At 38.9% G+C, this 13,084-nt stretch overlaps 1 protein-coding gene across 2 annotated transcripts; it reads right to left on the reverse strand.

The window, feature by feature from the left end:
- Positions 1 to 334: 334 nt before the first annotated feature.
- On the reverse strand, positions 335 to 12,474 carry LOC126273176 (uncharacterized). 2 transcript variants are annotated; one of them, XM_049976663.1, is made up of 4 exons: positions 12,382 to 12,474; positions 5,089 to 5,173; positions 3,943 to 4,228; positions 335 to 3,467 (listed from the first exon to the last, which is right to left on the reverse strand). In XM_049976663.1, exons 1-4 carry the CDS (start codon positions 12,466 to 12,468, stop codon positions 3,308 to 3,310), a joined length of 618 nt encoding a protein of 205 aa, XP_049832620.1. In that variant the 5' UTR covers positions 12,469 to 12,474; the 3' UTR covers positions 335 to 3,307. The 2 variants fall into 2 exon arrangements, with proteins under 2 accessions (XP_049832620.1, XP_049832621.1); XM_049976664.1 differs by lacking the exon at positions 12,382 to 12,474 and adding an exon at positions 11,670 to 12,188 and having other exon boundaries at positions 1,268 to 3,467.
- Positions 12,475 to 13,084: the final 610 nt, after the last annotated feature.

Genomic DNA, 13,084 nt, shown 5'->3' on the forward strand with positions numbered 1-13,084 from the left:
TTAACTGAATGCACAGAGAGCTCGTATGTAACACTCAAAAGGCATCATTTTGCTCTTGCATTCCGTTGAAAAAATTTGAGTTTGTCAACGTTTAGAAGGACAGGTAGAGCTGACCCACCAAGCTTACGACACCTGACACAGATCTTTCTCCTAACACCACAGTAGGGGCATTTGACACTGTCCCCCAAACAGTTGCCAACATCTTTCGTGAATAATTCACTAAGATCCACTGCATTTAATTAGGCAGTTAAAAAAACCGCTTTCGCCAGTAATAAATAAAAATGTACTTTCAGTGAGCTTTTGTCACAGAACAAATCTGTTAATGAAAGTTTGGAATAATATTCAATGTAAGTCGTTTGGCAGTCACTGACAAGAACATTGATTTAATTTTATTTTTGATCCAAGAACCTGAATCATCAACTGCTGTGGTTCTGCTATTAGAGGTGCGCTTCTGAAACTCAAAATATTCTATTCTCTTGTATGAAAAATTCTTTTCCGATTACGATTACTAGTAATTTATGACATTCCCCAGCCTTAATTTTTGAAACATTTTGCTCCACAACTGTTTAACTGAGAAAAATCTCCAGTCTTCAGAAGCCCTGATACATTGTTTAAATGTGAGACCTGTTAGGACAGTTATTTGTATTTTGGGGCGTTAGTGGAGAGGGTTAATAAGTGTTGTTTTTGTTTTGGTTGTTTCCTATTACAGGTACATCCTGCGGTAGGCACATGGCTGACATTTAATAACTGAAATGAGTAAGCATATATAAACAACAGATGGAACAGAATCTGTAAATAAACTTATTTAGAATCGTCTAGTTTCTGATCAAATATTCTGCCTCTGTAAATTAAGGGTGTAAACACACACATCAAAATTTCAGTTCACATCAGATTGAGACACAACGATTTAGTCTTTCATACATTACCACATTACTGTGCCTAGTATATATGAATTATTATTTATGTTATTCTTCTACTCACCACTGCTTGCATAGCTAAAGCTTCTGCAGTACGTTACCTCTGCCAATTGTGTGTTTTCGGCTTCTTCGTGCAGCCCCTCCATCCATCTGCAGCGGTCCTGGGCGCTTCCGAAATGCTTCAACACCCAAGCAGACACCAGCTCCTGCTTCTCCTTCGAATAGGTTTCCTGCAACAGGAAAACACAGATTAATTTAGGATTACTTTCCCCGTCAATGAAACATATACCTATCAAAACAAATAGTTGTCACTATTTGCATTCCAAAAGAAAACCGATTTTCCCATCTTCTGTTATTCATCTCCTCTACACTTCCGCCCTGCAACAGATGAAGACACTGCAGTCAGTATAGGTTGAACGAAACGCTAGGTCCGTTTAAATAGAAACTTCTCTCTATACTGAGTTTTAGATCATTGTTGTAAATGGTGGCGTGAACGAAGAACGCACAGAGAATGCGAGCTACATAGGTTTGGTCCGTGATGATGTTACAAACTTTCATGGGTGATGGGGTGGGATAAATATATCAATGCAACGCATGGGACTCTCGTCCAGAAACGAAAGGAAATAGTTTTGATAACTCTGACAGTGGATCACGTCTACTGCAAATTCTTTGCTTTTCGTGCTTTGGGATTAGGTAGTGTGAACCAATACAACAAAAATATCCAGTAAACAAGGGCTCTAAAACGCATACCTAATGAGCTATGAGTAATTGTTCAGTAGAAGACACGTATTTCACAGTAGCAAAAGTTAACAACTGCTCATAGCTCTTCAGCTATGCACGTTAGAGTCCATTTTTAATGAACCTTTTTGCTTTTTTAGGTCCATTCTAATTCCCCTCCAAGTGCAGACAACGAGGGGCCTGCAGCATGAGGGCGACTGCCAAACACACCAGAGCAATTTTCGCTTATAACTTTCAATTAAGTCGTTTCCTGATCATGGCCGCTTTCGTTACGTTGACACATTTGCCTTTTTCTGTCAATCCTGAGGGTTAGTAGTATCATCATGGAATCACAATGTAGACTGTATATTATTGGCAACAATATTATGCACTTTGTTTGTCATTCAACACCTCATATAGTAGCATCTTTGCTTCCAACTGCTAATATATGAAAAGTTGAATGAGAAACGAAGTATGTTTATTTTAACACATCTTTTTGTATCTATAACTAATCGAAATGGACAGTATTCACACACCCTTTCATTTACGTATCTGCAATGTCTGTATCAACGCGCCAGGTAAAGTGAGAATGGCATGACAACTGCAAAATTTTATGGTGATTACGCCTCACTCAAAATCGCTTGACGACTGTTCTGTATCTATCAAAGTGCGATATAGAGGAATAAAGATAGGAATTTTTCAGATTGTATCCTAGTATGTAACATCCCAGTCCGTCGTCATCAGTAGAAAATCCCATCGTCTAGCGCAAGTCTTTGTGTTCTAAAAATGTAGCATTTCTGGTAAAGATATGAGAAGACATCAGTTTGGATGTTACCAGCCAACAACTAACACAGTTAAAATTTGACCTATGCGATACCCAGAAGATTTAATGTAGCCAAAAGTTTCTTGATTTCGGTTAATGGAGAAGTGACTGCAATAGCTTACAACCAAGACAAATCCCCGAAAACAGTGACAGAACCGGGAAATTGTAGTCGTTTTAATTTTGATTAGATAGGAACATGCCCCAGCAGGAATTATCAAGTGCATTTGCCTAAGCATGTGTAACAGGACAGATTCAGTAATTTTCCTGACGAGTGTTACATGTAAACCAGAAATGGTAAGAAGATCGTGAAGTTTACTGACTTACAAAATCAAGGCTATCAAAATTTTCTCTAAGAAAAAATAAATCATAAATTATTCCTACTCCCCAGTTGCAAACAAGTATTTCGAAAAGCTGACCTTAATTTAAAGACATATACCAATCTGGAAATCTTCCCTAAATATTTGCATATGGGGTACCATCTGATTTCCATCAAGTCAGCTTCCATTTGACGGACAAGACCTTGGCTGTGGATCCTACCTCAATCTATCTACACTACTACCTTCGGTAGCGAATGACAAGTATAAAAATATGATAATTTCCAATTTTCACTTTGTTCCATTTCCTTATTCACAGAGTATTATTTCTTTTACAGGTAGAGCCAAGGTTACCTTGTGACTCATAGATTACACTGCACATAGAGACTGGGCTACTATTTACTGCTAGTGTTATTTAAATTAAGCTTCACTAGACTCCTGTTGTAATGAGTACCATTAACTGTATATCACAATTTTCGTTGAGGTGAAATGATGCCAAGTTCTCTCTATCATTACTCAGTTAACTACTAATGTAATTAATGAAACAGGTATTGGACAAGTAGTAGCATCTTATATGTCTTTACAAAGATTTCGTAAGTTGTGTACATGTTTCTCTCAATACATACCAGGATTTTGACGACAGGGCTCTGTTGCTTAGCCTGGCAGCCAGCTGTCGGCGATTCTTCAGGATGAACTCTGAAATTAATTAAATATTTTTAATTTTGTTTATTGATAAACTTAAAATCATTTTTGGACAAATTATCCACACAAGAAATTACGCATGTAGCTGCTATGCAAAACTGTTAAGTAGTTATGTTTAATTTGATTAAAACACATTCATGATTATCTCACATAAATAACCAAAACTCATTGATACTTGAGATACTGTTACAATTTGTAATTTGGAAAATCTTCATAGGCATACTTTGAACTTGACTGAGAAATTTCTGTACAATCAGAACTCTGAAACATGAAAAGTGATCCTAAAGTCCCCACACACACCTTCAGAACATAAATTGGGATAAGCCCAAATACCCCTCCCCCACTCCCTCCAACCCTAGAGGACACTGTGTGGGGCAGTAATTACAGATTATTCATATATTCAGCTGCGCTACATGGTAAGTTCCACGCTGAAGAATTCTGAACACACGGCACAACAGGCCGGACTCACCTGCTGGTCCTCCTGGAACTGTGGCCTCGTGGCAGCCTAATGCAGAGGCAGCAGGCCAGCAGCCGCCGTAGCAGCCCACGGCTGGTCTCGGCCTCCCCCACCTCCCCCTCCTCTTCGCCTCCCTCTGCCTCAACCAAATCGCGGTGCTGCTGCGGCGGCTGCTGTCGGGCTGTTTCGCATCCGCCTTGCCTCTCTTGCACCTTACCTGCTGCCACGTTTGATACTACATACGTGAGCGCCGGTCTCGGGGACGGCTCAGACTGCACATCGTGGCGGTAGCAGTGGCCTGTAAAATAAAAGTTCGCCATCACTCTAAACAACGTCTATCTGCAGTAACTCACTGTCATCTACTACCACAGACTAATAATGTGTCATCATTGCAGTATGTACATAGAGAGATATAATACTTATCATTACTGCTCTTGCATGTCAGAAAAGGTGAATACATCTTATAGTACTCACTGCTATCCAAGGTTGTTGACACAGTTGGCGGAAAAATAACAATGAAGTTAACATCCTCTGTAAACAGAAATTAATTTGACAGAATCAAAATAATTATGAAGTAATCTACTGACCATCTCAGAGGACTGTAAGCTGCCCATTAGCAGTACAGAATTTAGTAGAAATATGACACACGATTCTAGTTCTAAACCAGAGAGTTATTAAGATCTCCACAGCGTTTTCTCTGACTCTGTTACTACCACACAGATCTAGTTGAAAGATCCATCGGGAACGAGTGCACTCACTGACAGACGCAATTCATGTCCTAGCTACTCAATTACCAGGAGAATGAACAGAACACGACCAGTAAAAAGTTCATACCCTAAAACGTGGCTTCCCTGGTATCACTCCTAATACAAATGATCGGTACAGTGATTTTAGCTGTAAGACTAGCAGAACTGAATATCCTTCCCATAGTGTATGTCACACAATGCTCATATCACGTTACGTATAAAGCAGACTACGACAAAGTAACAAAGACGCAGCGCTACATTCATTTCATGTTTATTATAGCAGACGCAGATGGGATACGTAAAAAAGTTGCTGATATAAAACGTAAGCTCTGTAACAAAGCCACCTCATCAAAACCATTACACTACTTGAATCGTTGCTACTCGTATCCTCACAACACCAAAAGGTACTCACGGTATTTCAACAAGACCTCCACGTCTTGCTCCCGTACAGGCCGTAGAGGTGGAACGGCCCTACACTCTGCATCAGCACTCATCACCTGTAACAGAGATACAGAATGCCATGAGTAATGGGTATTACGCTAAACTGCAAGATGCGTAACTTTATGAGTAGCAGAGAATGTTTGTAAAACCCTCAGCACAACTTCTGATGGATATTAAAGTCAGTAAATTAAGTGATATTAGGACATAATGTAAAAAAAAAATGAGAACGCCAGCTTGCATTGATGTACTAAGGAATTATTTTAGCTACTGTTCGTAAGTCTTGAAGATAGCTTCCGTGTAGGGCATGTCGGTGGAATGGACTTATATTCGGCAGCAGTGCTTAGGACCTGGAACAGAGACACAGATGGAATGAGTGTGGGGTATTGTGCTGTATCCAAAGGGACGGTATTTTCTCAATAGTAGTCAACGTATTGTAAAACTCACATCAACATTTTTGTCACCGTTCAGTTCAGTAATTATTTTAAAAATGTATTTCAGCACGTCCCATCATTAATAAGAAGAAGATAAAGTGTGCTTGCACCGATGTGCTAAGAGAAACTTTTAAGATTATTCTGTAGATTACGTATAAAGCTCTTCGAATGAATGTTTATTAGTCATATATCTAGTTATGTCCCTACCTCCGATCAGTTTACTAAATAATATCAAGGAAATTATTTTCTAAAGTGACGCTATATATTTTTATTTCTGTGCCAGCAGAGTCTGCAAATTATGTATATGTGTCCAAGGTGTATAAAGAAGCGCAACTGGTCGCCAAAACTATGCGAAGAATCACGTGTAAATTGCGTTCGATTATTTAAATACGGTTTGCAAAACTAAACGTCTAGTACGAGGCTTCTCTTTAGTCGAATTATTGTACAAACCAGAATTACAAACAATCGAAGCACGCGTTCACCTACAAACGGTTGTATGAACTAAATTTTTCTGTTTTTCTAACCGTTATTTTGTAACATTGCCATACAACGCAATTAAAGGCAAAGAATTCTTTTAAGAATGTGACCAGCAGATGAAGAGGCCTATGGGCAGGTAGAACCTCAGACGCCGTGCTGGTGTTTCGCTGTGTTACAAATTAAATGGCGCGAACAGGAATAATATGAGATTACGTGTCATACGCTGCCATTAGCAATAATCGAAATTTATTGTCAGCTTCGTCGAACTTCTTGCGTTTTGAGTTACAAAAGTATTTCAACATCCAAACGAAGTCAAAGTTTCTAATCGAGATTTATTTAACAGCACCATTTTGTAAGGTGTATGACAAAGTTTGTGAGTTTCTAGCCAATGCTACCTGAAATGAAATTTTCTTTTCAATAAACAAAAATAGAATGGAAAGTGTGTTGATGGGAAGGTGTACGATGAACTTCAACAGAAGTAAAACGAAGATAATGGAATGTAGCCAAATTACATCAGGTGATGGTGATGGAATTAGATTAGGAAATAAGACACTTAAAATAGTAGATGAGTTGTGCTATTTGGAGAGCAAAATAATAGATGATTATCGAAGTAAAGAGGATATAAAATGTAGACTGGCAATGAAAAGGAAAGAGTTTCTGAAGATGAGAAATTCGTTAACATCGAGTATAAATTTAAGTGTCAGGAATTCCGTTATGAAAGTATTTGCATGGTGTAGCCATGTATGGAAGCGAAACATGCACGATAAACCATTTAGACACTAAGAGAATACAAGCTTTGGAAATGTGATGCTACAGAAGAATGCTGAAGATCAGACGGGTGTATCACATAACTAATGAGGAGGTACTGAATAGAGTTTGGCAGAAGAGAAATTTGTGGCACAACTTGACCAGAAGAAGAGATCGTTTGGTAGGACAAATCCTGAGGCAGCAAGAGATCACGAATTTCATACTGGAAGGAAGCATGAGGAGTAAAAGTCGTAGAGGGAGACCAAAACATGAATACACTAAGCACATTCAGAAGAATATAGGTTGCATTAGTTGCTTGTAGCTTGGAGGTGAAGAGAAGCGCACAGGATAGAGTAGCATGGAGAGCTCCATCAAGACAGTCTTTGGACGGAAGACCACAACAACTACAATAAACAAAAATTTTAACTAATTACCTTAGCATTCCGTCAAACAATTTAATATTTACCATACATCATACAGACAATTAGCATCTGCTTCCAACAATTCGTTGTTCGCTGTCTAGCTGAATATAGAAGTTGGAGGGTAGTAATGCACGCTGATGGAAATAAAATCACCTTTTACAAAAATATGTGGAAACTTTGTACCAAATCTGTGGCTTTTGTCAATATAAAGTCAGCGTAAAGAATCGTATTATGTTGAAATTTATACTGAGAAAACGAGACATTTAAGTTGAGTGTCACTGCGGACATAAATATGAATCATTATTCGTCTCACGATAATCCTCTCAAACACATCTTCAGCTGGTAAAAAAAAGAAGACAAAGACTCCTGTAAGGTGGCGAAACTTGAGTACGATATAATCGAGGCACAATAAATTATTATGTTTGCTCGGAAGACCTTTAGAGTTACTATCTTTTTACTTCGATTAACTCAATAGTAAATACGAAATTTTAGGGTGCCGGTCAGGGAGGAGACTAACTCGCACTACCTCCCATACGCACTTTCAATCCAGACCCACGACATCGATTTCGACCACAAGAAGAGAGGCTTAGTGTAGCAAGCACAATTTAGCATCATTGCATTGGTCTTGTAATCAATAACACCGCAGCCTACAACGGTGAATGTCGTTAAGTCTATAGCAACCCGTACAGAGTTTTATTGTGTGCGAAACGACGAGAACCTTTATAGTTCTGTAACTTCTAACACATGTAATTACTGCAGCTACGCACTTAATGTAATACTGCATGGATCGTGTTCCTTACTTTTCCATACCAACGCAAGTGCTGGTATCACTCCTGTTACATCACGTCTGGAACAGCAGCTGGAACACTGCTGGTTCGCTCAGCCATTGTGAACCAATTGATGAGAGGTGTTTCTGCAGCTACAAACTTAGCGATCGTCAAATGTAATCAACTGATTTATGTTCGTGTTCGTAACTGCGAATAAATCCCGTGCAATAATATTTATGTTTTCAAAAGAAAGTCCTGTTGTAATATATCGATATTAGGAAAGGCAAGGCGTCTTTATCTGAACGCAAGCATTATGTTTTCATGGTGGCTCTTTTCACAACTATTGGATAGGAGTTACAAGAGATGTATTAATCTGGTGTACTTCACACTCGGCTGTTATCTAAAGTCAGGATTCTTCGTGGTAGGTGAAGTAGAACTGCAGTGATAAAAGTTCAATGGGATGACAGGACATTCTTTCATCAATTTGGTATCAGTGACCCACGGGTTCTGGTTGCTTTTTACCGAGCAATTGCATTTCGTTTGGTTTCCTATTCCCGTTCCTGTTTGTGTCTGTATTGTAGGGAAATTATATGCGCATCATTGCAAGTATCCACTGCATGTGCAAACAAGTTTGTACCATTTATCTATCGTACTTTCTGTTGATAATAATAAGCCCGCTTGCTTCTTCGTCCTCAATCTTCTATTCAGTGGGGTTCACTTTCTACCTGGGTTTAGATTTGCGTAAGTGTCACTGTGACGCACAGCAGTGCGGGTAAGTTTACTGACGAAGAACAGGCCGACTTTCCTCTTGTGTCTGGGCTCACTGACTGCGGTGGCAGACTGTTCCTGCAGCCACAGAGAAACACATCACTGTACTCTAGCACTGTCCGAGGGTTTTTGCGCTACACTGTTCTGTTTCGAATATTTTGTTGAGTGCTTATCAAATGGTTTACTATTGTGAGGATCCTTTCAAAGAAATATACGTAAATGTGATACAAAGTTGAATAAATCATCATTACATTATTATTCTATAACGAGGGGCTGGTGACCACGAAACCCTTATACTGAAAGACTCATAAACTGCCCACAAGAACTTCAAGATTTCGGATTCAACTTGTATTCACACTGTCCCCTTAGAGAGCATCACCTGTACGAAGATTTCTTTGTAATTTTATGAGTACCTTAGTTCATGTTGTTGAGTACAGGTCCTCGCTCCAGAACTTGACTCAAACCTTAAATGTCATAATTACACAAGCGATGAAAGATACTAAAATTGGCACTGTGTGATACGAAACTAATAGATGGTAATGCGATAAATACGTTGACGTCACTGTAAACTCAGTTGGTGATTTGTGGATCTACCTTACGTATTCGCTTACTACCCCCAAACTACGTTCAGAGGTAAGTCGAATCCTTCCATGTTTCTACATTGTAAAGTTGTTGCGCTTTCCTTAGCGACATTAACATTTCTCGAAGAGGGACATACAAGTTTAGGGGCTTGGGACAAAGGTCTCTGCTACAGTTTTTAGTGTTTCAGCGCTTCATATATTTACGATCAAAACCACTAAATAAATATATAAATTTAGTGACGCAGACGGTTTTTTCCATCATGTTACAGCGGTTATGGTTTTCCCACGACATTATACTTTGTATTCGAAATAATTGTAACGAAAACGGACAACTACACGTAACGTTTGATACCCAGAATGCACGGAAAATTTTCAAATTTTTATTGATTACGTGAAATTCGCGTATGGCGAAGAAGTTACAGTGAGGAATGCAGTTTCCTAGACCCATCTGCAACAAATCTGCAACATATTTGCATAGATGTAAGGGAGATAAGAATGGTGGGAAATCTTCTAGGCAAGAATAGAAAGCAGGACAAGACGTCCATACGTCAGATACTGGCCTTTCGAAGTTTAGAAGAAAATATTAGCTCTGTCTGCGGTAATAGAGGATAGGGTTAAGATGGAAATGAGTTTCAACTGATCATGTATTATCATGACGATTATATCTAAATACGCAGTATTGCATGTAATTATTCATTAATTTTCACATAAATGAAACAAAAAAAATTCCCATAAACAACAAAGGTAATATAGTACTGTTATAAACTCAGAGTGAAATGCATCTTTTTTTATGATTTGTTCCTTGTACATAAAACAACTGTTTTGTAAAGAATTTTGACTTACTTTCATAGTCTACTTGATAGACGGTATAACTGTTAAGAAAGTTAATTCATGCAAAGTAGACAACGTACAGTCCATGTAGAACAGGTACGGACAGGAAAAACGAGAATCCGAAAGGAAAAGAGGTTGAACATTACTTTCTGTTATTTCTAGAAGGTGAATATGTTCCGCCACCTGGCTTAAGACTGTATAGCGAAAATAAAGGCATTCCGAACACAACATCCAGTAAGACAAAAATCTATTTTAGATAATCATTTTTAGAGCAAATATTTCAAATCTGTTACTTAGGTGACGATATTGAAAACGATATTGAAAATAAAATGTATAATCAAACTGTCTTTCGGTCCAGTAACGGAAAATTGACCCCTAAAGTGCAAAAAGGAATCAGTACTAAATTTTATAAACTGATGGTGATTAGTTCGTTAGATCTGTCAGGTTAGCCGAGGGCGTTAATGCCTTGCGTCCTGGACTCGGGTAGGCGCGCTAGCCCTGAATCGAACCCCCCCTCCCCCCACCGGCATATTACCGACGAGGGAAGGTGTGCCAGCCAGCCTGGATGCGGTTTTTAGGCGGTTACCCACATCCCACTAGGTGGATAACGGGCTGGTCCCCACGTTACGCCTCAAATAAACTACTCGCTGACATTTGAAAACGTTCGCACTATTTCATGGCTTACACTAGACACATAAAGGTGGGGTACACTAATTCCATCCTTGGGGGTATGGGGTGCGACAGGAAGGGTATCAGGTCACCCTCTGACATTAACATCGCCAAATATATTGTAACAACGCTGACATCTCGCTGAAGTGTGACAAAGGCCCAAACGATATGAATGATGATGGTGATTACTTCGTTACACTATGTAAATGAAACTTTGTAGAACACAAAAAGAAATAACAGAGCCGTGATTGGAAATGAAAGAACAGAATTAAATATTGTCAACATGAAAATCAAATGAATCGAGAAAAATCAACACAAATCCTCATGAGAATTCGAGATTCCACAGAAATTCGTGAAGTACAATCCGAACGGTAACAGAGTTATTGGAGGTCTTCAGAAAAGACTGAAATGATTGTTTGTTAAGTTTGGATGGCCTAGAGCCTAATTCTTCAAAGGAAGCTGATGAAATGATGAGTATCCATTGCCATAACGCATTTTTGTTTAATCGTTATTGGGTAGATGGGATGGTGAGATCGCATTCCTGACTATGGTTATAAGTTAATGTTAAGATTGTGGTCATGGGTACACAACCCATTACATTCAGACTTGATCGGATGGCCCATTTTTGGATGTACCATCTTCTTCACTATCTATAAAACTGAAGTTAAGAAATAATTTTCACGTTTCATTTATTCCTCACTCATATTTGCTGCGAAAATTGTAATATTACTGATGTTAGGCAATTGATATTTCCACCAGTGTCTGCTGATATAAACATGATCAATGATTACAAGTCAACCAAATATGCAACGGTGGTTTAATGTGTGAGATACGCAACAAAAGATAAAGGTGCACTTACCCTGTCGACGGCCTTTTTATTGGAAGAGTTCCCGTAATAAATGGTAGGAATTGATTAATCGGATGTGAATAAAGACCAACACTGCTTCTTCGTAGCTTCCTGTGTTTCAATAACAAAGTTGATGGATATTTTCTGTCACTCGGAGCAATATTTAGCCACAGTTTCGGAAATGGAGTTAAAGTTGGAAAAAAACCGATGTGATTGATTTTCAGTTGCTGCCGTGTACTGTCAGCCGACTGGCTAATACGTATGACAACGGGTTACCAACAGGAACGTACTACGCATGAGTTGCACACTCTGTTAATTCACGCAAGTTCAACTAATTATTACAGAAACGCAAAATAGATACAAAATGGAAGCTACAGTGATTAAATTCTTGCACTTCGAAATGTGTATCAACGCTAAGAGAATTTAGATAGTCATACACAACGTCTTTTACATTTCGTGTATTTACGAACTGCGTAGCACACAAACACACACAAATCGACCCGCATTTCAAGCAAAGAAATGACGGCTACACTATGTTTCAGTATCTTTGTCTTTCATAATCAGTAATATCGTTGGATATAATTTCCAAAGCCGCTGAGTCCGTAATAAAGTCGTTTTATGAAGGAGGAGCGGTGCACGCTGCAACCGAATTGTGTAGCTTCTAATTTGTGCACTTTCCATTGCTACGTATCTTACCTGAAACCGTGTGCAACATCTCACTTACCTTTCCGTACTCGTGCCACGGCACGTAGTACGGCTTGAGCTTCGCCTCGGGCACAGCTACAGGAACACTTCCGGCGCGCTGCGACATCTTGAAGAGAATGAAGGGATGCGTTTCCGCGGAAATGACCTTAGCGATCGTCAACTGTTATTCGTTGTTGCGTGTGCTTTCTATTTTGCGTAATCGATGTCACTGTTTTTGGAGGATGCATGCAGGAAGCTTCTTTTACACTGCTTGTCTCAGTTGTTTATGGGAATAGCTAACCACACCCGTCAGCAAAATGTGAGCTTCGTGCTTAATTCACATCTAACTATAATATGTGTGTCGAAAACTGAATTTAACTTTGCCGTAAATAGAGACGATCTAAAATTTTTACCACCTTCTGAGAAATTATTAGTTGTGTTCTAGCCGACGCGTTAAACAGCATGTAATATTTAATAGAACCGTGTATCTAAATGCCTTTCACTTCGATACTTATATTTAATGAAAATAGTTTCTGGATAATTGAAGCTGGTCACGGGAAAATTTTTTTGTGATAACCACGTGTTTCATCTCACTTATATGATGTTTTCCCTTTGAGAATGCTATATGTCTATATCATGACCTAGAGAGAGACGCCTCGGCTTAGGAACAGTTTAAGGTAAAACCATCAAACTTAGTTTTTGAAATGATTTTCACTCAAAGCAATTTGTGACCTAAAGAGGTG

The sequence above is a fragment of the Schistocerca gregaria genome, chromosome 5 (genome assembly GCF_023897955.1).
Source record: "Schistocerca gregaria isolate iqSchGreg1 chromosome 5, iqSchGreg1.2, whole genome shotgun sequence".
In the NCBI taxonomy this organism is placed as follows: Eukaryota; Metazoa; Arthropoda; class Insecta; order Orthoptera; family Acrididae; genus Schistocerca; species Schistocerca gregaria.